Source organism: Pantherophis guttatus, chromosome 18 (assembly GCF_059756535.1).
Source record: "Pantherophis guttatus breed Tessera chromosome 18, ASM5975653v1, whole genome shotgun sequence".
NCBI classification, from domain to species: Eukaryota; Metazoa; Chordata; class Lepidosauria; order Squamata; family Colubridae; genus Pantherophis; species Pantherophis guttatus.
In genome coordinates this window covers 257,597-282,361 of record NC_142080.1, presented here as the reverse complement: position 1 = coordinate 282,361, position 24,765 = coordinate 257,597, and the positions used below count along the sequence as shown (strand labels likewise).

Here is a 24,765-nt window from a genome sequence, read left to right as displayed (position 1 = left end):
AAGATGGGGCCACTCTCACCGGGGGGGGGGAGTCCAAAGGGCTGCCAGCTCCACGGTCACTTTCCTGGTCCAAATGGTCAGTTGCCCCACCTTTGCCCTCTTTCCTCGGACCTCCATCTAGCCCCCTTGCCAACCATGGTGCTGCCTTCCGGGGGGCAGTCCCCCATTTCTAGAGCCCGAGTGTCCTTTCTGAATGAAGCAGCCTCGGTGGGGAGGGGGGAAAGGCAGGAGTACATTTATTGCATCGTTCAGCTACTAATTGGGCTACAGGCTGCGAGGGGCTGGATCCAAGGGGCTGCCCATCTCCACTCTGGGGCTTAATAGTAGGTCTCCTTCTCCACCCAACCTGGAAAGGAAGGAAAGCAGACGGTCAATAGCCAGAGGTTGTGTGTCTGTGTGTGTGTGTGTGTGTGTGTGTGTGTATGAGAGAGAGAGAGAAATGAGGATGGGGAGAGAGAGCTGCAAGCAGGAAGTCTGCCCCCCTCTCAGGCTGCCCTCAAACCAGCCTGTCTTCTCTCAGGTTGCAAAACCCACATCATTTCTAGGCTGCTTCCTTCCCAAGGCAGGACTCCAAAGCCCATGGTTCTGCAAAGAGGTTGGGAGCGTCACCCGGAAGACCAGGTGCCTTGGTAGGGGCTGGACTGGTGAGCCAGCACAAAAGATGCCAATCCGGTCCTCCCACGGAGGGCCCCTCTGGGGAAAGGTGGGGGGCAGCCATGGGGGGGGCACACTCACCCCCGGGGTAGCGCCGCAGCAGCAGCTTCCGGACCTCGTCGTAGATGAAGATGAGGAGGCTGTAGGGGAAGGCGCAGAACCACCAGGTGACCCTGCAAGAGGGAAGGGGAGCCGGCTCAGAGGGGCCGCCTGTGGGACACAGGGCACAGGGGCCGGAGACAGGTGGGGACAAGCGGCCCCACTCACTTGAGGGGGTACATCCGAAGGGCCACCCCCATCCCAGGGCAGTACGACAGGAAGGCAGCCAGAGCGGTTTCCTCAAGGAGTCCGAAGATCAGGATTTTGTTCCTGGGAGAAAGCAAGAGACGGAGGCTCAGAGGTGGCAGGAGCTGCAGGCGCTCGTTCATGGTGGATGTTGGTGGAGGAACCTCCATGGGTAGGGGCAGTCTACCTCCGGACACGAATTCTGGGAAAGGGCTGTTCTGGTGGCCTCAAGGGGGCTCCCCAAAGGCCATCTAGCCTGCCTCATCTGCGGAAGGCGCCCACGCTCACTTCATGCCCTGCTGGAAAACGGAGTTCCGGCGCGTCTTGCAGATGATCAGGTCGGCCCACTGAACCACCACGATGCTGGCGAAGAAGGCCGTGTGGCAGGTGAACTCCACCACCTTCCGCTGTTCGTACGTCTGCCGGAAGGGAACACACACTGCCCAGTGGGGACGCCTGGAGAGGCAGACCCCTCCCCACAGAGGCCCCCTTGTCTGCCTCCAGCTAAGGCCCACCAAACTGTTCCTGCAGGCGCAAGTCCCGTTACGCTGCAGCAAGTAGCAGCCAAACTCAGAGCCTTCCGACTCACCCACTCCTGGCCGTAGCTGTCCTCGAGGTCGTTTTTGGAACGGTCGTCCCAGTCCAGGCGGATGCCCAGCAAAGTGGTGGGCAGGAAGCCATTCTCAGCCAGGATGACAAAATAGGTGAAGAAGCCCCCCAGGGCCTGGATCATGCCTGGGAAGACACACGGGAGGTTCCCTTAGCTTCTTGGCAGAGCCCCCCTCTTCCGAAGCTGAGCCACGGGCGCCCCCGGCCCAAGCGGGCCTGGCTCACCAATCTGCCCGTAGGCCATGCTGATGAGGCGCTCGTTCACCAGCTTGTCCGTCTTTGGGTTCCTCGGCTGCCTTTTCATGATGTCACTTTCGGCCGCCTCATAAGCGAGGGAGATGGCGGGCACCTAAAGTGGGAGGAGGAGGAGGGGGAGGGGGAACACGGTGAATCCTTCAGTCTGGGAGTTCAGCTTGGAGACCCACGAAGGAAGCCGGCCAGACTCACCATGTCGGTGCCCAGGTCAATGCACAGGATGGTGACGGTACCCAAGGGCAGCGGGATGTTGGCGATGATAAACAAGAGGAAGGGGGTGATCTCGGGAATGTTGCTGGTGAGCGTGTAGGCGATGGATTTCTTCAGGTTGTCAAAGATCAGCCTGCCTGTTGGGGGATGCAACGGAGTGGGACCCCTGCAGGCAATTCCCTGGCATCCCCCCCTCTGGCTCCCATGAGACACGCACCTTCCTCCACCCCCGTCACAATGGAGGCAAAGTTGTCGTCCAGGAGGATCATATCAGCTGCCTGCTTGGAGACGTCTGAGCCGGCGATGCCCATGGCGATCCCAATGTCTGCTTTCTTGAGGGCAGGGGAGTCGTTCACCCCATCCCCTGTCACAGCCACTATGGCCCCCTGCAGGGCCATGGAGGGGGGTTAACGGTGGAGGAGGAGGATGCCCCATGCCCTGCTCCCATTTTGCTGAACCTAGGGACATTGGACCCCCCTATTTCTGGCTTCAGACAAGACCTCAGACTCCAGCAAGAACACCAGGCCAATGATAACACTGCAGCCACCTCATGGTCTTCCTTGACCTGATGAAGTGGTGCCTTGTGTAGGCACAGCCATTGGGCATTGCCTGGGCTGACGGGTCCCTCCTGCCTCCCATGTGCCTGCCCCAAAGAGCCGAGTGGCCCCACCTGCCTCTGGCACCCCTCCACGATGATCAGCTTCTGCTGGGGGGACGTGCGGGCGAAGACAATCTCCGTGTGGTTCTTCAGGATCTCGTCCAGGTGTTGGGGGGGCATGTCCTTCAGATCAGAGCCGTGGACCACGCAGGCTTTGGCCTCCCTAGGTGGAGACGTTCGGCAGTGTGAGCGGTGGCAGCGCAGGGACTGGGAGGGGCGGGGCAGCCTGCAGGCGGAGGGGCTGACCTACCGAGGGTTGACCTGGTTGATGGGGATGTTCAGCCGGATGGCGATGTCTTCCACGGTCTCGTTGCCTTCGGAGATTATGCCCACCCCCTTGGCAATGGCCTTGGCTGTGATGGGGTGGTCGCCCGTCACCATGATCACCTGCCAGGGGAGAGTTGAAGCATTTCCGAGGACTTTCTTCAAAGGAAGCTTATGGTCCAGGGTCACCTCCCCTGCTGGGGGGCTGACCCATGTGCTCTTGCCAGCGCCCTCCCAATGGGGAATGTGGAGGCTGCGTGCAACCGACAGAGCATGCTGTGCTCACGGCCGGCTCACCTTGATCCCAGCACTTCGGCATTTCCCCACGGCATCTGGCACCGCCGCTCGAGGGGGGTCAATCATGGACATGAGCCCCACGAAGCAGAGGTTGGTGACCGGGAAGTTGACCTCGTCTGCGTCAAACTTGAAGCCACGGGGAAACTGGTCTTCAGGCAGATAGTACAGGCAGAAACCTTGCGAGGAGGAGACGAGGCTGTGTGAGAGGCTGGACCAGGGTCAGCAACCTGCGACTCCGGAGCCGCACGCAGCTCTTTGGGCCCTCTGCTGTGGCTCCCTGTGCGGTGATCCCGTCATTGGCTGGCCCCACCCCTCGCCCTCCCCTCCCAGTCACTCCTCGCCTGGCCTGAGAAGCTAAGGGCAACGGCGGGGGATGGAGAAGTGGCCAGGGCAAAGACAGAGAGATACAGAGAGAGGGAGAGGGGGGGGAGCAAGGGAGGGTAGAGGGAGGGAAGGGAGAGAGAGATACGTCAAAAGGACATTGTGGTTCCCGGGGTTTTTTAACAACTGGTTCTCTGCCCTAATGACCGGCTGGGTAGACGTGGCTAAGGGGGGGGGGTCATGTGACTGATGGAAGTGAATGACATTGAGTTGGCCACGCCCACCCAGGCTTTGTGGCTCCTGGTGTTTTCTTTTCTGTGGGAAATGGGTCCAAATGGCTCTTTGAATATTTAAGGTTGCAGACCCCTAGGCTGGACACATCTGGCCCTGCTTCCCCACCCCTCCTGGTTCAGGCCCTCCAGGAGGCCCTCCTGAGTGCAGCCCCCCCACCCCCCGGGGAATAGTCCTCACCCAGCACCCTCTCGCCCAGCCCGCCCAGTTCCAGGTAGGCGTTCTGGAAGGCGTCGCGCATCTCCTCGACCAGGGGCACCTCCTGTCCTTGCAGGAGGATGGTGGAGCAGCGGTCAAGGATGCGCTCAGGGGCTCCCTTCATCACCAGCACGTACCCGCTTGGCCTGTCTTCCGGCTCATGGATGGAGAGCTGGAGGGGAGAGAAGCTGTTGACGGAGAAGGGGAGCCTGGCGGGCCTGGAGCACCCCGGCTCCCTCCCCAACAGGGTGGAAGGGGGAGACCTGGGCTTCAGTCTGAAGGTTAAGGATGCACCCCACCGTTCTCCATTTTGTTGGGGGCTCTTTGGGACAGTCGAGAGCCCCCAGCTGCCCTTCCCCCCCCGACCCGTTTCCTCACCTGGTATTTGTTGGTGGAGTTGAAGGGGATCTCAGTCACTTTGGGGCTTCTGTCCCGCATCTTCTGGACGGAGCCGCAAGAGAGCTCGATGCACTTGAGGAGGGCAGACTCGGAGGCATCCCCGGCCGTGTCTTTCTGGTGAAAGGGGGAAGAGGAGTTGCCCAGGCCAGCCCCAGCCCCCCCTCCCCCCACTCACACACCCCCAACTCAGCCCTGCCACACTCAAAGAGAGGGAAGTCTCCCTCAACGCAAGCTTGGCTCCTGCTGATTTCGGGAAGACTCGGGTGGTCTTTCTTGGCAAGGAAACAGGCGCCCTTTGCACTGCCCTGTTCAGGGACTTTGCCGGCCTCCCACTCTCGGGATCTCCCAGTGGCCTTCCATCCAAGTTTGGGCCAGAGGAGCTTTCTCAAGATCGGGAGACCTTGACAAACCTGCCCTCTAGTGGCACAAGACAGGCATACCTTGGAAATGGGGATCTTCTCCTGTCCCGCCTTGAAGACAGCCCTGTTACACAGCCCTGCGATGCGGGCCAGAGCCGTCCAGGTGGGTGAGCGCTTGTCAAAAGTTGCCCCTGGGGAAGGAAGGGGACCCTTCAGGATTTCAGGCTTCGTGTTTCAGGGATTAAGGCTAGTCGTAGTAAGCACACCCTCTGCAGATGCTCAGAGATGCTCTTTTTCATTCTTGTCCTCGGGTCCAATTCTGAATGAAGCCCCGTTGCTCTCCCCAAAGCCACCCTGCTCTGACTCTGAGAGGCCCACAGCTTCTCTGACCCACTCTGGGCCGGCGCTGAGCCCTCACCGCTTTGGTCCTCGGTGGTGTCTGCCTCGTGAATCTGGTTGTCGAACCACATGTGAGCCACAGTCATGCGGTTCTGGGTGAGGGTGCCGGTCTTGTCCGAGCAGATGGTGGAGGTGGAGCCCAGCGTCTCCACGGCCTCCAGGTTCTTCACCAGGCAGTTCTTCCGCGCCATGCGCTTGGCTGTCAGCGTCAGGCAGACCTGGCGTTCAAGAAGGGGAAGGGGAGATCAATTGGGGAGGGCCCAGGGCCGACATGCTCCAGAGCGGACACACTTGGCAACTCGGATATTCCAGGAGCCCAACACTGCCTTCAGAAGGACATCAGGGCTGAGGCTGCAGGAAAATTTGCTTCACTGCAAGGAAAGAGTCCCAGCTGCACGGAAGGCAGGAGGAGGCCCATGAGCTCCCCTCCCTTCCACCACACCGGCCCCATCTTTGGAAGATCCTCCCCCTTTGCATTACCTTACGGTTTTTCTGGAGAATGGCCCCTCCTCCTCCTCCTCCTGTTGCCCCACAATCAGGCAGCTGGCGCCGCTTACCGTGACGGTGGCCAAGAGGCCCTCAGGCACGTTGGCCACTATGATGCCAATCAGGAAGATGACAGCCTCCAGCCAGGTGTAGCCCAGGATAAGGGACAGGATGAAGAAGGACATGCCCAGGAAGACGGCCACCCCGGTGATGATCTGGATGAAGTGCTCGATCTCCATGGCGATGGGGGTGCGGCCCACCTCCAGCCCGGATGCCAGGGAGGCAATGCGCCCCATCACGGTCCGGTCCCCGGTGGAGATGACAATGCCACGTGCGGTGCCTGGTTGGTGGGGGGGGGAGAAGAGGGTGAAGGCAGCCATCGGCCCCTGCTTATCTGCCTCCCCCTCAACCAGGACCGAGGGCGGGCAGGGCGGGTGCTTTCGCTGGCCTCGCTGAGCCTTTCACCTTCCACGCAGTTGGTGGAGAAGAAGCAGATGTTGCGCGTCTCCAGGGGGTTTTCGTGCGTGAACTCCGGGGACCGTGTCTGAGGCTCCGACTCGCCCGTCAGGGAGGAGTTGTCCACCTGTCCAGGAGAGAAGCGCAGAGATTGGCCGCCCAAGCTGTGAGGGCCAGGGTCCTCCTGGAAGGGGCACCCCCGCAAGTGGCAGCACACCAGCCACGGCCCTGTGCCAAGCTGAGGAGGCTGGAAGGGAGCAGAGGGGAAGACCTGGGCTCCCTCTCCAAGCGAGGCCTCCCCAGACTCCAAGGGGAGCCCCACACGGAAGGGAAGAGGCCCCTCTTAGCCGGTCTCACCTTGCACCCATGGGAGGAAATCACCCTCAGGTCAGCAGGAATCCGGTCCCCACCGCGCACCTCTACCAGATCCCCCACCACCACGTTTTCCGCGTTGATCTGGATCTTCTCACCTTCCCGGATCACCAGGGCTTGCTGTGGGGAGAGAGAGACCGTCCTGGGGGGGGCATGGCTCCTCTCCCCATCCACTGCCCTCCCTTGGCAGAAGATAAGGTCTCTGGCAACTGCCCGGGGGGGGGGGGGGCTCTTGGGGTCCAGCGCTGACTCTTGCGCACATCGTCCTTGAAAACGCAGCGCTGAGAGGAAGGGCGGCTCACCTGAGGCACCATGTTTTTGAAGGAGTCCATAATTTTGGAGCTCTTGGCCTCCTGGTAGTAGGAGAAGCAGCCGGTGACGATGACGACGGCCGCCAGCACCACACCCAGGTACAGCTGGAAGAGACATTTGGAAAGAGAGGAAGTCGGGGGATCCGGTCAACCATTTTGACAAATCTCCTTCCTTGATGCTTCTCGAACCAGGTGGATGCGCTGATGCCCCCGAGATGATCTGGAACTGCAAGTCCCAGCATGCCTCTCATCTGAGCACAGGGGCTGAGGCTGATGGGAATTGTAATCTAAGCACAACCACAGGCTGTTCAGTTGGGGGTCCGGCTGCTTTTCTACAGGGCAAAGAATAAAACCAGGGAGTGCGAGGAATGGTTCAACCTCCCCACTCCAGGAGTGATAATGGCAGCGAACCAGCAAACAGCAGGAGGGGGCTTCTCCTAAGGCTTCTTGAGGTCCTATCCTGGGGTTAAATCCAGCAGGTTCTGACAGGTTCTGGAGAACCAGTAGCGGAAATTTTGAGCAGTTCAGAGAACCGGCAAATAACACCTCTGGCTGGCCCCAGAGTGGGGTGGGAATGGGGATTTTGCAGTATCCTTCCCCTGCCATGCCTACCAAGCCATGCCACGCCCACCAAGCCACGCCCACAGAACCGGTAGTAAAAAATATTGAATTCCACCAGTGGTCCTATCCCGTCTTCCTCAGCTGCTACGGTCAACACTGAGGGATGCTGGGAACGGTCGTGCAGCCACAGAGGATCCTTGTGCTGGGTCAATTAACCAAGTGGGAAAGGCCTCCTGCACCCCGACAGGCCACCGTGGGTCACGTGACACTCCCTGGTTGCCCTTAGAAGGCCTGTGGCCGTAGGGAAGGGTCTGCCGGGGTTGGTGGTGATGGGCCAGCTCTTTTCTCCTTGGCCTGCCGGAGTCAGTCAAGGGGGCCAGTTGTCAGCCTCAGGGAAGACCCTGTGCGCTCTCTTTCTCTCTGCAACCCTCCGGCCCCGCCTTGCCTCTTGCAGACCCATCCTGCCAAGGGGGAAGAGAAAAGCCTGCTTGGAAAATAAGTGGGAAGTGGGGCTGAACAGCTGCAGCCTCTCTAGCCTCTCTTGCCGTCCCCGGAAGCCGCTGGGCCAAGGAGACCCTAAGCATCTTCAATCCTTCTTTCCCCTAGGAAAAACTGGTTCAGGGAAGCCTTCCCAGATTGTGTGTGTGTGTGTGTGTGTGTGTGTGTTCTCCTTTTCAAAAAGAGCCGCTTGTGAAGGAGCAGGAAGCTGGCTTCGCTTCTGATCCGTTGCTGGAATTGATTTGCTGCCTAATGGCTTCTAAAAGGGGTGCGTGTGTCCCCCTCCCCACAAAGGAATGCCTGCTTCAAAGGAATGAAACCGGGTCCAGGGCAGCCAGCTGTGCATTTTGCTGAGGGGGGCTCTTTCTTCAGTGCCCCCCCCTCCCACTTTCCACTCTGAATCTCACCACCAGCTCTTTCCTCCAGGAGCGAACCCTGATTGACAATCAGAAAAATCCCGCAGCCCCCCCTTCCCCCCCAAGGAAGAATCGGTCCCTGCTGGCCTTTCTCAGCCTCTGCTGGGCGGCCTGAGCGCACCGACCCTGTTTGTTGAGCTGCCACCCTAGCCGTGTTCCCAAATAAGTGCAGCTGTTAAAAGCCATTTTTAGAGGGAAAAACCATCAGAAGATTAAAAATACAGGGCCGCCTGGTGGCCGAAGGAAGTCCGGCCTTCCCGGGGCGGGGGAGGGGGGGAGAGGGGGAGACTCTGGCAAATGCTGCCCCTCGGTGTGCAGTGAGGGAGGGACCGGTGTGAGACTCCTCCGTCTGGCTGCCTCTCCTCCTTCTCCGTCTCTGAGCTGGGTCTTGGTGGGGGTTTTGCTCCCCATTAACTAGGATCCTCTGCTGCGTTTCCAGCTGCTCCTGGGCTTCCTCTCGGTCCGGATGGTCTCCCATTCCCACAGTTCCACCTGGCCCTCAAAGGGCTTTCAGCTATTTTGGCAGCTGCTTTCCAGGCGGGGCAGGGAAGAAACAGCCGTGTCTCGCTGCCCCCTCTTGCTTTGTTTGCAGAGAGTCTGAATAGTTCCCAAGCACGGAAACCTTGGGGGTCACGCAGCCAGTAGAGCCTGGAGTCCTTTGCTGCCCCCCCCCCATTCCGTGCTTGCACACCCGCCCCCAGTGCGTCCAGTGAAAAAGGGCCCTGGGCCTGCAAAAAGGCTGCTTCGCCCTCCCCAGTCCTTGGTGAAAATTCAGCCTGTTTGACTCAGCTCAGCTGAGGCAGCCAACACCCTCCCCGCTTTAAACTTCACAGCCCCCTAAGCGCAGGGACAGCCCCCAGCCGGTCCGTCCCAGGGGAGCCTCCCACGCGCGGCTCGCTGGCTCCTTGGGACTCACGTTGTCGTTGGCAGGCTCGTACTCCATGGCCGCCTGGATGCTATAGGCCAGGAAGCAGAGGATGGCCCCGATCCACAGGAGGATGGAGAAGCCCCCGAAGAGCTGCCGGCAGAACTTGACCCACTCTGGGATGGTGGGCGGGGGGGTCAGGGCGTTGGGGCCGTCCTGGGCCAGGATCTCAGCTGCCCGGGTGTTGGTCAGGCCCTGCCGTGGTCAGGAGGGGGGAAGGGAGCGGCGGTGGAAGGGGCGAGTTCACGGGGGGGGGGGAGGAATGGGAGGCAGAGAGAGAAAGGTTGGGGTAAAGCCAAAGGCCATCGGTGGGTTGGGGGGGGGTTTTGGAGAGTTCATGTGAAGCACAATGAAAAATCATCCAGTGAAATAATAAATGCTTTAACTATTGAACTCGTGCAGGTTAATGCTGATACGTTTTTTAATAAACCAGTGAGCTATAGGAGAAGGATTCCCCCCCCTCCCTCAGCTGGCAAAGCCTCTGCAGGCAGGGCTGCAGCTCAGCTTCAGCCCAAACACTGTTTCTGGTTCCCCTCCTGGGATTTAATGGGACCCTGAGAGAGACCCAGGCCCTCCGAGCCCCCAGTGTGCTCTGGCGCACATAGCAAAGGTCTGGGAGGGGAGGGGGGGCTTGCCAAGGAGCCCCTGGAGCAGGAAAATGGCTGGGGAGCCAAGAGGCAGCTGGATGGGTTGGCTCACCTTGGAGAGATCGACTTGGTACTTCCGGCTGATCTCGTCCAGAGAAAGTCTGTGGTCATCCTGGTGAAAGAGACGCCCCAGAGAGTCTCAGAGAGGAAAGGCACCCCCAGATTCTCCCTGCAAACAGAGGGGCATCCCCCAACCGTCCCCCAACCGTCCCCCAGAAGCCTGAGAGATGGAGGCAGCCAAGGGGCCCTGACGCCAACTGCCCCCCCCGCCAGATGCTGGCCAGGGCCAGCCTTACCAGATTCACTTCCTTCTTCAGCTCATCCAGCTCTTTCTCCTTCTGCTTCTTCTTCCCTCCGCCATTCTCGGCCGTGGGGCCCGGGGGCGCCGACTCTCGCCCGGTCTGAGTGGGGGAGATGCCGTTGACATGGTGGGCCAGGATACAAACCTTGGGGGTCCCTCCTGCCAGCCTTCTTTGGAGTGGCAACTCAGCTCACCTCTGGGGCACTGAATCCGTGGGGATTCACACAGGGTCTGTGCCAGGGGTCAGGCCTGGTTGCCCCTTTGCTGCTCTTGAGCTGTGCCCACCTTGGCCATTTGGGCGTTCCTCCTTTCTGCCTTGTTTGCCACAGAACAATTTGCTCTGCTTGGCAGCCCCTGAGGGGACTTTTATCGTCCTGGTATTTCTGCCCCAAAGGACCCACCGGAAGGGCCGGGATCCGCATCCGGAGGCTGAAACCCGATGCCCCCAGTGTTGCCAAATGTCTGACAACTTCTGACACAGGAGCTGAATGCGCCCCTTCCTCCTCTGATGCGGTACTCGGGTCGACCCGCCAAGCCCCATCGAGCATGGAGGCCCTTCTAGGCGGAGGTACGTGCTGTGAATTTGTCCCCCTCTCTGCTAAAGCCTTCCACCTCTGGGGGGGGGCATTCCAGCATCATGGGGGGGAGCCTTCCTGACATTCCTGTCCCAGCAGAGCCCCTCCTGCATCCTCCTCCCCAAGGCGGAAAAATCCCCAACTTTCTCCGGAGCTCCTTTGCTCTTTCCCGGCTCCTTCTCTGCTCCAGCTCCGCCACTTCCCAGGTGGGGGCCAGAACTGTGTGCCAATGCGGGTGTGTGTGGGTAGGGGGGGGGTGTCTTCCCTAGATCCTGGACAACTTTAATTTCCAGCCTCTTTCTTTTCCAAACGAATTCCGAATGTGGGATTTTGGGGCTCTTCCAGGCAGACATCAGGTGGGCCAGTTTCAGAGTGAAAGATCCCTTCTCTACCTTAGGCCAAAACCCAGCCTCACCTGCAGATACCTTTGGGGACTTTGCCCGATGCCAGGAAAGGGCAAAGATTCTAAAACTGGGTCTTGGGGAAAATGCTTGAGAAAAAAAAAAAAACTGCATCCAGTTTTCAAAAGCTTCCAAAAGCTTCCCGTTACAGTGCTTGAAATTAAGAACTTCCCACGTATCCAGATTCGGTCCTGCTTTGGTGTTGTGCAGAGCCTGTGGTCCCCTCCCACGAAGGCAAGGCTGACTCCCCACTGATTCCGATCCAAAGAGGAGAGGGCCAACTCCATTCGTGCCACAGTCACCTCTTCCCCCCCACATATCTGATAGGGTCGTCCTTCGCACTTTCTGCCCCAGGGACCCACATGCAGAGAGGGAGAGGGGCTTGCAGTCACCCCGGACTGAAGGGTGGGGATGCTGCCACAGACCCCCAAGTGCTCTCGAAAGGGGTTCGAACATCACAGTCCCAACTGCTGAAGCTCTGGCGCTGGGTGCAAGCAGCCCCTGGCCAGGAAACCTTCAGCAGCTGAGCCTGGCGGAGACCCCGGTGGGCACACAAGGCCAAGGCCGGCTCTGGGAGGAGAGTCCAACAGCCAGTGTCACTCATGCTTCCAGCTGGCATCTCTGCCACCCTGGCCCTGTCGGAGAGGGTCAGCTGGACTTTCCTGCCAGCTGAGTTGGTGCAGTCAGAGGGGTTTGGAAGTAGCAGGAAGGATTCTCAGGGGGCTCCCAAAGAAGAGAGGGGAGCTTTGGGGCCACTCGGTCCAGGCCCCCGGCTGCACCCCTGGCCCAGCCCGAAGCCCTGCTTTTCCTCTTGGATGGGTTCCAGCTCTGTGCCACTGGCCTGCCCAACCACACCACTGCTGCCTGGCTTTCCTGCCCCAGGATACTCACCCCTTTGCCCATTGTGCCCGGAGTGAGAGGGCCAAGTGGGCAGCTGGATGGCAGCGGAGTCCCCCTTTCCTTAAATAGCTCCGATTCCCCTTTGCTTTGCTCTCTCTCTCTGGATAGAGGCACTGGCTGAAAGGGGATCTTGAAGGGAGGAAGGCTCCTCCCCTCATGGACCCTCCCCCTTTTCTCAGGCTTTCCCAACTTCTCCCCCCCTCCCCCGCAGGCTGTTTTCAAGAGCAGGGAGTTGGTTCTGCCCACTCTCTGGGCAGGGAAGAATGGCTGGCCCCTGGCTCTGTCCCTTTCTCCTGGCACCGAGGCTTCCCTGGGCACAGTAGCCCATTACCAGCTGAAGAAAAGCCCCCTTGCTGTATTAGAGGGGGGCTGGATAGAGACCGAGAGGACTGCCCACTGTCACAAATCACACACTGACTGCCCCGTGTGCCAACTCTGGGCCGACTCTTCCTGCGCTGGCCTTCACAGAAGCCCCATGCTGGCGGAACAGGGATTCAGCGGGACCTGACCCTGGTCCAGGGAGAACTTCTGAAGTGGCCTGTGAGAGGCCCAACCCTGACCGCTGCGAATGGTCTCCCCTGACCCACGGACTCCCATTTGTGCTGTTATGCAGCTCAGAATGCAGAAACCTGCCCAGTAGGTCCAAACCAGGCATTCTGGAACCAGGTGGGTGGAAGAGGGTTTTCCGACTGTGCTTTGTGCTTTGCTTCTCTTGTGTTAAGTTGTGAGCCTGCTTCAGAGGATTCCTGATCGGGGGGTGGGGGGGCAGGGGGGGGGGTTCCTGATAAGTGACAGCCTTTCTGAATCACTTTGTCTTATCGAGGGTGCGACAATAGGCACCTGATGGCATCCTCCCCTTTGTGAGTGACGTGTTCATCACCCCTCCTTCGGCCAAAGGCTGGTGTTTCCGTGGGCCAACAGCTCTGAGAAGGTTCTGCAGGACGCTGAGCCTTGAACCACAGTTTGCAAACTTGGGGTGCGCTGATAAACCACATTCTCAGTTAATGCAATCTGGCAGGAAAACTGGAGCAAGACCAGAACTTGAATGCCCAGGAAAATGAGATCTTCACCCCATTAATGGGGGTTGCTGGGGGAAAACTCTGGGCAAGTTTTGAAGGGGGCCCCACCTGCAAAAGGCCCCTGAGAGATCCTGAGCTGGCCACATCCGAGGCCTCAAGGCTGCTTCTACGGGGAGCGGGGTGGCCCTCCTTGGCCTAAAAGCGGGGAGCTCTTCTGGAATGGCTGCCCTGCAAGCCAGACAGCCGTGGGGGCCTCCCTGCCAGCCCCAGAGGTGGGGGGTCGTGGCTGGAGGAAGGCGCAGAAGAGGGTGGAAGGCTTCCAGGCAGCTCTAGGGGAATAACCTTTTCCTGACTTTAATGAAAGCCGACCTTTCTTGTTGCTCCAGAGGGATTTAGCTCCAGGAGCTGCGAGGCCCGGCTATTTATTTCCAAATCTCTTTTTAATATGCCTTTGGAGGGCAGAAAAGAAAAACCTTTGAAATTTCATTTTGGGGCCCGACTCACACTCTGATGCCCTGTGCATCCCGGAGAGGGCTGTGTGGGTGTGTTTGTGTGTCTCAGTCAAGTGTGTGGGCCCTTGATTTTAAGCTGCACTTGGGAGGGGAGGTATCAGGTGTGCAGCTGCTTTTAGAAAATAGTTAACATTTTTGTGTAACTAATTGCCAGAGAGAAACTTCATTTCTTTTTTTAAATGAAACTTCAAGCAAGCAAATATTCCACTGGATGCAAATGAACTCAAAGAATTTGCAAACTATTTGACAACTGCTCGTACCACCTTCTCCCCCTTTCCTTCCGGCCTCAGGCCTTCCTTCCCTCTTTGGAAAGAGGGTCTCCCTGGCAGGGAGGGTCTGCAGAGATGCGGTGGGAGGGTGGAGCCCTTTTAGCCTCACCCAACCAGGCTCCCCTCGGCTTCACAGCTGTTGGGGAACCAGGATGCCCTGGGTTGAATTTTGAGAGCCCTTCCCTGCTGCACAAGGCTTTGGAGCCCTTGTGAAATCAGAGACTGCTCACGGGGCCCCTCGGGGCCAGTTTCCCAGTAAGACGATGGTCCCTCGCTGTGCACTGTAGGCAGGCCTCGGCCAGGAAGCTGTGAGCAGGTGTTTGAAGGGCAGGAAAACAGCCTCCTTCCTTTACTAAAGCAGCTTGTGCTCCTGGATGGAGGATCATTTTGTGTGTGAAGTGTTTTTGTTGTCTTTTGTGTCGCTCTGTGCCAAGCAGAGTGGCCCCAGCAGGATGATCACATGCAAGAGGCAAGGGGGATGGGAGAAGGCTTCCTGCAATCCAGTGGGGAGATGGTAGGGATGGTTCAAGGCCTATGCCTAGGAGGGCACCAAAGGCAGCCCACCCCCTCCTGAATCGGGATTGGGTTTCCTACATTATAAAATGTGGGCTGGGGGGCTGGGGGAGGGAAGGAGCAGGTCAGGCAGGAGTATCAAGAGCAGAGGCTGGAAACTTGTTGTGGGGCGGGGGGGGGGGGGCTGGGAGAGTATGAAAACTGCACTTGTTTTTCTGCTTCATCCTTCCCCACTGAGACCCACAAAACTTGGCCAGGCATCCCGGTCACGGAAGCGCCTGCTGTTTTGTTCTGGACAGTCATGCCGGACGGACACCAGCGGCTCCCTTGCCCTGGGCTTCTGGCTTTCTTCCTGGCAGGAGCCCCCCCCTCCCCCCAAATGTCACTGTTTATGCAACCAGGACCCGCAAAGGCCTGCGGAGTCAGCGGAAAAACCTGCCAGAGATGCTCATTCCTTCGGCCAGGAGCTGCCTGCCCAGAGCCCAGACGGTGGCAGGCCAGAACTGAAGCAGCTGTTTGGATGAGAAGGGAAGACAAAGAAACCCCAGGCAGCCTGGGTGACGGAGAACCTCCACAGACATCGGAGCCTCAGGAAAAACTCTATTGGGTGGGGGGGGGCGCGAGAGCAGGATGCCCCAGGAGCTGTGGATTCATATTCCTCTCTGCATTTAATAATAACAACTTTATTGTAATTGTACATGTATACACAGTATATCCATACAACGAAATTCACTTAACACCCAAAGACCAGGCTATTTACAGTAGCTAATCCTTTTTTCAGGAAAGGGGAGCGTATATGGAAATGCACTCTGTAGTTGGGCGACGTTTTCTGTCTCCCTGCCCCAAATCCAAGTTTCCAGCACCAAAAGAGGGGAAAGCGCTTTTCCCTTTGATGGATCGGCTGTCCTGCGCCCATTTTCCTCAAAGAGGCTCCAGCCAGGCTGAAATCTCCTTTGGGAGGCTAAAGGGAGGGGCCCAGAGCCTCTCTTTGGCCTGAATGACATTCCCAGCTGGAAGACGGGGGCTCCTTTACACCCCTGTGAATATGGAAAGAAAGGAGACGTGCCCTCCCCAAAAAACTTTCCATGTTATGTCAAGGAAGACAAAATATTTGCTTCTCGCATTTCTCTTGAGGTTTCCTTCTGTGAGAAGAGGGATTTTCCCCCCCCCGCTTGACCCTTCTAGGGCTGAGGGTTCCAGTGTGGGGTGGAGGAAGGGCTCAGCCGGAGCAGATCTGGGCCTCCATTGTAATTCCGAGAGGAAGCTGTGGAATCCGAATGGAAAAAACCCAGGAGGGGAATGGGGGAGACCTGATTCCTGGCAGGCCAATGAAAGCAATTAGCCCGTCTCCTGCCAATGTTCCCAAGCGGCCCGGAATGAAAAGAGGACGGGGTCAACTGAGTGAACGAACCAAACGGAGGATGCAAGGAGCACAAAGCCTCCCGACTGCACCTGCCAGGCAGGGGGGCAGCTCCAAAGCCGGAGCTTGGATGCCAACCCTCCCTTGGCAAGGGCAGCTTGTGGCAAGTGAGCATGTGCAGAGGGCTCCAAGTTAGAAGCAAGCACGAGGACTCAGCTTCATATTGTGACTGTTGCTCCCAAACCTAGAAATTGCCCCTGAACGTCCTCGGGGGGGGGGGGGGGCTTTTGTCTCCTCTTCGTGAGGGATCCAGGCCTCTTCCTGGGATGTGGGGGGAGGAGGGGAGGCGGCACAGGCCTCCGGTAGCCTGTCCGCTTGGGGGAAAACAGCTCCCTTCGCCAGAAGGCTCCAGGGAGGGCTGGGCAGCCCCATCTAGCTGGCTCTCGGCTGCAGTCTGGCACCAGGCAGGGGCTGCCCCAGGGCCCCCTCAGCCCTTCTCTGCTGTGGAAAGTGGGGCATCTTTGCCGGGCAAACTATTCCCATCGTCAAGGGAACATGGCGGCCTTGGGCCTTCACTTCTGCAACCTGGGAAACGCAGAGGCTGCAGGCTGACTGAAGGGGGGGGAGGGAGAGCTGGAGAGAAAAGAATGCCTTGGGAGGGGGTCCGGTCCCGCCACATACACCCCCCTCTTCCCAAGCTGTGTAAATAAATGCTGCTGTGAAAGAGCGCCAAGTCCACCGCAGGGAAGGGACCTGAGAGACCCAACCCCACAGGCCCTTTCGTCTCTCTCTCTCTCTCTCTGTGTGTGTGTGTGTGTGTGTGTGTGCGCGCACGTGAGTGAAAGCTCAGCCCAGCTTTTGTGAGAGAACAGCTCTCTCCTTCCCTCCCTCTCCAGAGAGAGCAAACTTGAGTTGTCTCTACAAGGGGTGGTGGGCAGAGGGCTCTGGCCTTCTGGTGGGTCCAGGGTCTCCCCCCCCCCAAGCCAAGAAAACCCGTCTGGGTGCTGCTAACAATAACCCTGCAGGGGGCCTGATTCCGAAGGGCCGCCCACAGGGGCAGCAGGATTCCTCAGGGTCTGGCCAAGACTCGGTGTTGGGCAACTTTTGATCTTGCCTCCCTCGTAGGGTTGTTGTGAAGGAGAGAGGCTTAAAAGAACCTTGGTGCAGAGGTCTCCATTGGCCATAGGTCTCTGATTCTAAGGCCGATCAGTGGGCCAGTCTTATGACAAAGCTCTGTGGGGGCTGGCGCAGAATTGGAGCAACTGGTCCACTCTAGTCCGTTCTCTTGGGATACTTTCGGGGGAGCCAAGCAGGGTTGCCCGGGGCTGACAGCCAGAGTCAGGTGGCCTTTGAATACCGGTTACGTTTTTTCTTTGCTGCTCAGCTGGTGGCCACAATCACACCTTGAGGCCATGAGTTCCACAGGCGAATGTTCCCGGACAACACTTCGTGTTACAATCCACACAGTACTTTGAGGGCGCCAAGGACCGGAGTCCCTTCCGACTTTCGTCCCTCCTTCGGCCGCCACCCGCTTTGATATATTTAGGGTCCCCCTGGATTTCTGAGCATGTTGGCGGGGGTCCCTCGTCCCTGCAGGAGATCCGCTGCCTTTGCGGTGGCGTTTGGCGCCCCCCGGGGGCCGCGGGACCCGTTGCACCGTTCAGAAGGCTCCCCCGACCCGGGCATCCCGCGGAGCTCCGGTCCGGCCCCCGCCCCCACATGCCGCCGTCCGCTTTGGCCGTTTGCCCCGAGGGAGGGAGGCCGGGAGGGAGGGAGGGAAGGCGCGCGGTTTCTGGGCATGCACAGAGCGCCAGGCTCCCAGGACGGCTCCCTTGGGGCGCGCGCGACCCCGCTCTTCGCTGCGGGCGCGCGGCGGAGGCGGAGGCGGAGGCGTGGCTAGTCAGCCGAGCCCCGCGCCTCCTGGGCCCGCCGGGCTAAGGCCAGAACCGTTGCGCGCGCGGCTCGGATCCCGCCGCCTCCCCGGCCAGCCATGGATGCTCCCGCGCGGGCTCTGAGCCGCCGCCGCCGCCGCCTCCTCGTCCTCTGCTTTCTCCTCCTGCCGGTGGCCGGTGCGTGGAAGGGCCGGTGGGGGCGCGGGTGGGTCCTGCGGCGGGAAGGGCGGCCCCTGCAAGGCGGGAGACGGAAGGCGGCCTCGGCTCGCTCTCCTGCGGCCCCGCGCCGGCTGCGTGCGTCCCCGGAGGCGCCGCCCGAGGCGCCTCGTCCGGCTGAGATGCGGTGCTTTCGAGGGCTGAGCCAGGTCCTCCCACAGGCCTCCCCGCTACAGCCCAGGAGTCTGGCCACGCACACGCCGCGACTCCGCCCCGGGTCCTCGGCAGCCCCCCGTGCCCGACTCTGCTTCCCTGCACGCTGAGCAGGCGAGCGAGGAGCCAGGCTGGGTCTTGGCCCGAGAAGGCTGCGTGCAAACCCAGTAAACAAGCCAAGTCCCTGGTGCGGAAGGCAGGGGAGTGTGCCAGTGCTTGCCCAGGTGCCAGGGGAGGGCAGGCCCTTTGCACCTGCTGTTCTCACCGGCTCCAGGCTCCCAGGAGGACTCCTTGCGCTTAATGAGGCTGTTAGGGGATTAGGCCAGGGGTGAGATCCAGCAGGTTCTGACAGGTTCTGGAGAGCCCGTAGCGGAAATGTTGAGTAGTTCAGAGAACCGGCATGTGGATGTGGATTAGGGATTAGGTCCCTTTCCTTCGATGGGCCTTGTGTGTGTGTGGAGGGGTTGCATGGCTGGCCAGATGTGGGCTGAGCCTCCCAGTTATTTTCCAAGGTGTCTCTAGTAGAACCTCCCCTTGCAGCAGCAGTCCTGCAAAAGGCAGTGTAGCCCAGAGGGTTTTCCTGAAGCTTTTTTACCTTTGGGGACAGCCTCTGGTTGCAAAGAATTTCTAGGGCTCTTTTCAGGTTGATGTGCAGTTTGCAAAGGCCCTACCCCTGCCACTCCAGCTGGGCCCTTGGAAGAGCCCCAGCGTGGTGGGATGGGCCCCCTCCTCAGCCAAGGCACTCGGCCTCCTTTGCTCTGTTCGCCTGTCACTCGGAACTATGGAGCCACTTGGCTAACCCGCCTCTCGTTGCCCGCACAGCCCAGCTCAGCGGTGCCAGGAAGGTCCACCTGCCCCCGGGGCCCTTGTACCGCGTGGAAGGCACCACCCTCGCCATTCCCTGCAACGTCTCTGAGTTCGAGGGTCCTTCTCTGCAACAGTTCGAGTGGTTTCTGTATCGCCCGTCGGCTCCTGACATCTCCATCGGCATGGTCAGCACGCGAGACCCCAACTTCCCTTACGCTGTTTTTGGGACCCGGGTGCAGGCTGGCAACGTCTCCATCCTGCGCGTTCGGGGCGATGTTGTGGAACTGCGTGTCAGGGCGATTCGGATGGAGGACACGGGGGTCTACGAGTGCTACACACCTACCACGGATTCCAAATACCAGGGCACCTATAGTGCTAAGGTGGAGGTCAGAGGTATGATTTGTTTGTTTGTTTGTTTGTTTGTCCAATTTATATGCCGCCCTTCTCCAGAGACTCAGGGCGGCTTACAATGCATTATAGCAATAGCCTGCATACTTTTTTGTATATACCTGCTTATTAGGGCTTTCGCCCCCCCCCCAAGCGGTGTTGTTCTATACAAAGTTGGCTTGTTGCCCCCACAATCTGGGTCCTCAATTTACCTACCTCAAAAGGATGGAAGGCTGAGTCCACCTTGAGCCTGGTGAGATTCGAACTTGCACTAATTGCAGGCAGCTGGCAGCTTAAGTGCTAGCACTTAACAGCACTTTAGTCCACTGCACCACCGAGGCATTATAACCCCAAGGTGCGTGGGGCAGGGTCCAGCCCCCAGGAACTGACTGCGGACTGGCTGCTAGGTTCATCTTGGGTGGAATCAAGGTTTGGGAAGAAGGAGAACCCCTTGCTGGTCTGGCTCACCTTCCAGGGGGATGGTGGGAAGGGGCTCCCACCCCTGGCTCTGCAGAACTGACAGCATCCCTTTCCTTCTGCTCCCCCCCCCCCCCCCCCGCAGTTATCCCCGACCAGCTCTCTGTCTCTGTTGCCCCTCCCTCTGATGCAAAGCCCGCTCTCTGGGGCTGGAGGGCTGCTCCCCCTCCCCAGTTGGTGCTTCTGGAGAGCCAGGACCTGCTGCTCACCTGCTCCGTGTCCACCGGGACCCAGCTGCACACCCACCTCTCGGCCTCCTTCACCGTCTCCGCGCCCAGCAGTCCCCGGCTGCAGCATGAGGTGATTGGGCTTCGGCGGGACTTCGCCCTAGAGGCAGCCGGGCGTTTTGCCCCACGGCGCCTGGCCCGGGAGCTCTCCCTGGTCAAGCTGGGCGACTGGAAATACCAGATGGCGCTGGACCGGCTCAGGCCAGAGGACTCCGGGACCTATCACTGCGCTGCCGGGGAATGGATCCAGGATCCTGATGGCAGCTGGCAGCAGATCACTGAGAAGCGGGTAGCCCTGGCTGATGTTTCCGTTCAAAGCATAGGTGGGTTTGCTCCTGCCCCAAACACCCCTTTATAGCCTGGGGGGGAGAGGGGCTCACAGAGCCCTCATTTCCCAGGGGGGCACTCTTGTCTCCCTAAAGGGGCCCTGCTGGGCATCCCTCATAAACTCTTGGCCTTCCAACCTCAGAATTGGCACCAGGCTTTTCCAGCCTGCCAGCGTCTCTCCCTTCCCTCCCTTCTGCCTGTTGGGCCTGGAGGCCATCCTGCTCTGCGGGTACCATGGGGAGCTGATCAGTGGGATGGGACGCATGTGGGACCGTCATGGACAGGGAGGGGCCCGTGGTCCCCCACCTCTGAGCCCGTGACCCCGTTTTCTCCCTGTGCTTTGCTTCCAGCGAACCAGTTCTTGGTGTCTGCCGGCCCCCCCAGAGCCTTGCTCAGTCCCAGAGATTCCCTGGAGCTCTTCTGCAACATTTCCGGAGCCCCCGTCCTCCTCCTGCCCCACGTTGCCTTTGCAGTCAGCTGGGAGCTGAGGAAGGAGGCTGCCGGGGAGGGGCATCTCGTCGCCCGGCTGGAGGCCAGTGGTGGGCTTGTCCTGGGCCAGAACTATACCAACCGCAACGTGGGCACGAGGCACGTCTCTCTGCAGAAGCTGGCCTCCCCTCTGGGAGCTTTCCTGCTGCGGATCGAGTCGGCCCAGCCGGCAGACATGGGCTCGTACCGCTGTGAGGTTCAGGCCTTTTTGCGGTCTCCAAGTGCAGAGTTGCGTCCGTTGGCCACCCTGAGCTCCGAGGTGATCAGCGTGGAGGTCAAGTCCCAAGGTAGCCCTTCCTCTTCCCCCACCGAGCTAACTTGGGCCCCATAGCCTTTTGGGGGCAGGGGCAAGTGAGGGCCAGCGGGGTCCTTGTCTGTCCCTTTAAAGGCTCTTTTCACTGCCGGTCCAGCTAAACTAATTTCCCAAGAGGTGCGCAAAGGTCCCGGATCTGATGCAGCGGTTGAGCCATTCTGGTTTTCTCTTTGGCTGGGATCTACAGAGATCAAATTTTCCCGGAGGCTGTAGAGCCTCTGGAACATGGCAAAAGACTTAAATAACTCCACAGTAATTAACCATAATTTGAGTCCATCCAATCAAAAAAGAGAGACGGATCATCATAATAACCTGCCAAATTCCAGAGGCCTCTATGGGCTGCTCTTCCCTCATTCGACATTGTTGCTGTTTGGGCCTTGTGGGCCCCCAGAAGGATTTTAGGAGCACTCTGTGCCAAGAAAGAGACCCCCCACTTCACTCACCACTCAAATTTAGGGTTGGGCTCAAAGGGCATTTGACTTACCATGAATTTATCTTGAATTACCATGAATTTATCTTGGCTTCTGCATTTTGTTCCATGTTTCTTGGATTTCTTGAGACTTCTTCAGTGATTTTAAAAATTGGGTGGCAGAAAAGGGATCTTTACCTGCTTTGATTAAGGGAAGCAGAAGATGGAAACGTTCCCCACAGTCCATTTGTCTTGTCAGCGCTGCCCACTATCCCATAATGACATGCATGATAACTAATGCCATGACTCTCTTAAATCTGCCTCTAGAGGAAGGAGCCCCTCTTTCCTTCCCAGCTGGAATTCTTAGCGATGACCTCCCCCCGTTGTAGGAATGCTATGCTGAGCTCTTGCACCAGTGGGAGGTGGGAAGGGCTCCTGCCCCCTTCTCAGACTGCCTCCTTCTCCCCACAGCGGTGGTGCTGGGGGCCGTTGCATGGCTGCCCTTGCCCACCCTCTACCGTGGCAGCACAGCCGACGTTCGGTGCAACGTCTCCGTGGAATCGGCTCAGGATGTCCACCTGTCCCTCAGCTGGTGGGCAGAGCTGCCACAGCCGGATTCATCCCCTCTCGGGGTCATCTTGGCTTCCGTGGACCGTGAGGGGGTGGCGCAGCTAGAGAAGCCGCCATCTGGAGGGGTCCTGAGCGTGGATAAAGTGGGGCCGCAGAGCCACCGGTTGCGCCTGCATACGGTCCAGCCGACCGATGAAGGGGGCTACTATTGCGCTGTGACCGCCTGGGTACGCTTCCCCGACCGCAGTTGGTATCAGGCTGCTTCGGTAAAGTCCAATGTGGTCACTGTGTACCCGTATCCGCTGGGTGAGTAGAGCCCGGGCCATTTCGGCCTCGAGTCTTCCGTTGCTTTGGGCCCCGCTTCCTCTCGACCCCTCCCCTGCATGAAGAGGCGGCCTTTGCTCCCAAGAGCTGATGCCCTTCCTTCCTTCCTTCCTTCCCTTGCTTCTTCAGCCATGGACACCCTCCTCATCCCTCTGGCGGTCGGCATCTCCAGCGCCCTCCTCCTGGGGGTCTCCATCCTGGTCTCAGTCACCTGCTGCTTCATGGCCAGGCTGCGCAAGAGGTGAACCCCAGAGGTGAGCAGGTCTCCCTTGCGTGTGTGTGTGTGTGTGTGTGTGTGTGTGTGTGTGTGTGTGTGTGTGTGGAGTGGGGGGTGTTGTGAGAAGAGGGGCTCAATCAATCGTGGCAGGGCCATCCGCCGAGCATAGGGGGCAGCTGACCAGGCAGCCCCAAGAAGAGGCTTGCGTCAAAAGGAGCCCCCCCCCCCCCCGAAGGGCTAAAGCGAACTCCTTCCGTGGCTTCCGGAGACGGTTCCAGGGATGTTGCCAGAGGCTGCTTTCTGGGGGCAAAATTTAGGAGAGCCTCAGCCAGTTGCCACTCCTCCATCCCAAGAGGCAGTGGGTATTTTAGGCCCATCTGACTGACCCGTCTCTTCTTTCTGTTGTTTCCTGCATAGCGTTGCAATCTTGCCAGTCACCAAGATGGTTCCTTCTCAGCCAAATCTCTCCGCTCTGTGTCTGTTTTCGTTTTGCCTGAGGGCCAGTGGAGATGGACTTCCCTTCATCCCCCTCCCCTCCATCTGCAGACCTTGCTGCTGCCCTGCTTAACAACATTGGTGGCTGCTTCCTGCTCAACAAGGCAGCCATGTCTTCTGGCTCCATCCGTTTGGACTCTGGCGGAGCGTCCTGGAGACTCACCTGAAGGCCATCTCCCAACACCCGGATTGTGCCGGATGAACCCCTTGAGGGATCAGGGGCACCATTCCATCCCACGCCTGGCCTCCTGAGGATCTGAGCCTCCCCCTCCCCTGGCCTTGGTTTCCTGGTGCCAAAGTTGCTGCCGGAGTCCCTGATGGGCACAGGGAGATGCCATAGCAACAGGCTGCACCCAGCGGAGGAACCGGGCACCATGGAGGCCGCACAGCAGAAGGGCCGGAGCAGAGCAACCAACATCTTTTGGCTTTTGAAGAAGAGCAGCTCTGTGTCCACCAGCTGGGTTGTTTCCAGCCGGGGTGGGTGGGTGCTTTGTTTCTGCCCCTCTCTGCAAATGTCCCAAGCACTCAATCCCAGCAGGCACCTCTGGACTTCTCTAGGAAAGCAGCGGTGCCATCAAAGGAAGCAAGTCATCTTGAAGTCATTTGTGTTGTGTGTGAGTTGTATGTGCATGCAAGCGGGAGACCCTTATTTGGCTCCCCTTCCAAATTCCGTTGCCAGCAGGAAAGGCCAGGCTGTGCCCACAGCTCAGTGCCTGTCCAGCGAGAGTGGCTTTGGGCTCCTGGCATCCTACAGGCGTCTTCTGTACGTGCCCTTTTGCCCTTCGCTACCCAGTTCAGAGGGAAGAGGGTGAGACCTGCCCAGCCAGGCCCTCCCAACCCAGGGAGGGGAGAAGCTCTCAAACTTGAAAATAAATGTTCATGGGGCCAAATGGGGTTTTAATAAAAACGTGAACCGCAGACTCACTTCCAAGTTTTCTGTCAAGTTTTCTGAAGGCCTAGATGCAGGGGCCACAAGATCTGGCAGAATAGGGCAGGGAGGCAGCTTTGAAACAGGCTGGCTGGGAACTATGGGAGTTGAGCTCCTGGGCATCCAGAGGGCACTGGGAGAAAACTGCCGAGCAGTATCTGAAGGGGCAGCTCTGTTCCTCTGAAGGGGAAGCGAGGCGGATTCTGGGCTGCCATTTACTCACAGAGGCGTCTAAGTATGAGGGAGTTGATTGAACCCTCTAGGCCTAGAATTTCCTTAAAAGGGCTTTGGGGCCATGGGGGGGTCTCCCCAAATTTGGCCCCATCATGGCTTTTTGGCCCGATCTCTTGCTCTGGGGACCCTTGGAGGAGCTGCACTACCCTTCCCTGGCCAGGAGCAAGAGGGGGCGCTGCAGGGCAGCAAAACCACAGCTGTGAAGGGCTGCTCAAAATGCTTAACTGGCTTTTAGGAAATCCACACCCCCCAACCCCGTTTTCCAGTGTAAACTGTCCTGTAAAGCATCTTCCTTTGCCAAAGAAGGCCGGTTTCCAAAAAGATCTGCCTAGTTTTGAGCATAAGGGAGGAAAAGAGACAAGTCCCATTCATTCCATGCGCTGGGGAGGCATTTCTCCCCCTCTCCCCAATCTGCCATAGGGCCTTGTGGGGAAGGTGGTGAGGTAAGCCAACTGTCTCAGCTGCTTTGGAGAGAAAAAGGGATAAATAAAGGCCCCTTTAGGGTCTTCGGAATCTTAGGAATGAGAGTGGGATGGTGGGTAACAATTTGAAAGTAAAATCTATTCCAGGTTTCATTGG

General features: G+C 58.9%; 2 protein-coding genes across 6 annotated transcripts; one reads left to right on the top strand and one right to left on the bottom strand.

Annotated features, from left to right (window-relative positions):
* Positions 1-212: 212 nt before the first annotated feature.
* LOC117670090 (sodium/potassium-transporting ATPase subunit alpha-2) lies at positions 213-12,229 on the bottom strand. Of its 4 annotated transcripts, none has more exons than XR_015730337.1 (23): positions 12,040-12,200; positions 10,168-10,272; positions 9,924-9,983; positions 9,216-9,419; positions 6,816-6,929; positions 6,499-6,633; positions 6,151-6,268; positions 5,757-6,025; positions 5,219-5,417; positions 4,882-4,991; positions 4,421-4,555; positions 4,025-4,214; positions 3,233-3,408; positions 2,922-3,058; positions 2,684-2,834; positions 2,231-2,399; positions 1,996-2,150; positions 1,774-1,897; positions 1,529-1,674; positions 1,127-1,358; positions 922-1,023; positions 736-827; positions 213-346 (listed from the first exon to the last, which is right to left on the bottom strand). XR_015730337.1 is itself a non-coding variant. In XM_034424985.3 (23 exons), exons 1-23 carry the CDS (start codon positions 12,049-12,051, stop codon positions 318-320), a joined length of 3,063 nt encoding a protein of 1,020 aa, XP_034280876.1. In that variant the 5' UTR covers positions 12,052-12,229; the 3' UTR covers positions 213-317. The 4 variants fall into 4 exon arrangements, 2 of the variants coding, with proteins under 2 accessions (XP_034280876.1, XP_087736829.1); XR_015730336.1 differs by lacking the exon at positions 12,040-12,200 and adding an exon at positions 10,367-10,735; XM_034424985.3 differs by having other exon boundaries at positions 1,228-1,358; positions 12,040-12,229.
* On the top strand, positions 12,227-23,948 carry IGSF8 (immunoglobulin superfamily member 8). Of its 2 annotated transcripts, none has more exons than XM_087880704.1 (7): positions 12,227-12,714; positions 18,805-19,182; positions 19,739-20,203; positions 20,558-20,983; positions 21,890-22,294; positions 22,442-22,566; positions 22,947-23,948. In XM_087880704.1, the coding sequence occupies exons 2-6, from the start codon at positions 18,972-18,974 to the stop codon at positions 22,555-22,557; spliced, it is 1,623 nt and encodes a 540-aa protein (XP_087736830.1). In that variant the 5' UTR covers positions 12,227-12,714; positions 18,805-18,971; the 3' UTR covers positions 22,558-22,566; positions 22,947-23,948. The 2 variants fall into 2 exon arrangements, with proteins under 2 accessions (XP_087736830.1, XP_034280871.1); XM_034424980.2 differs by lacking the exon at positions 12,227-12,714 and adding an exon at positions 17,377-17,790.
* Positions 23,949-24,765: the final 817 nt, after the last annotated feature.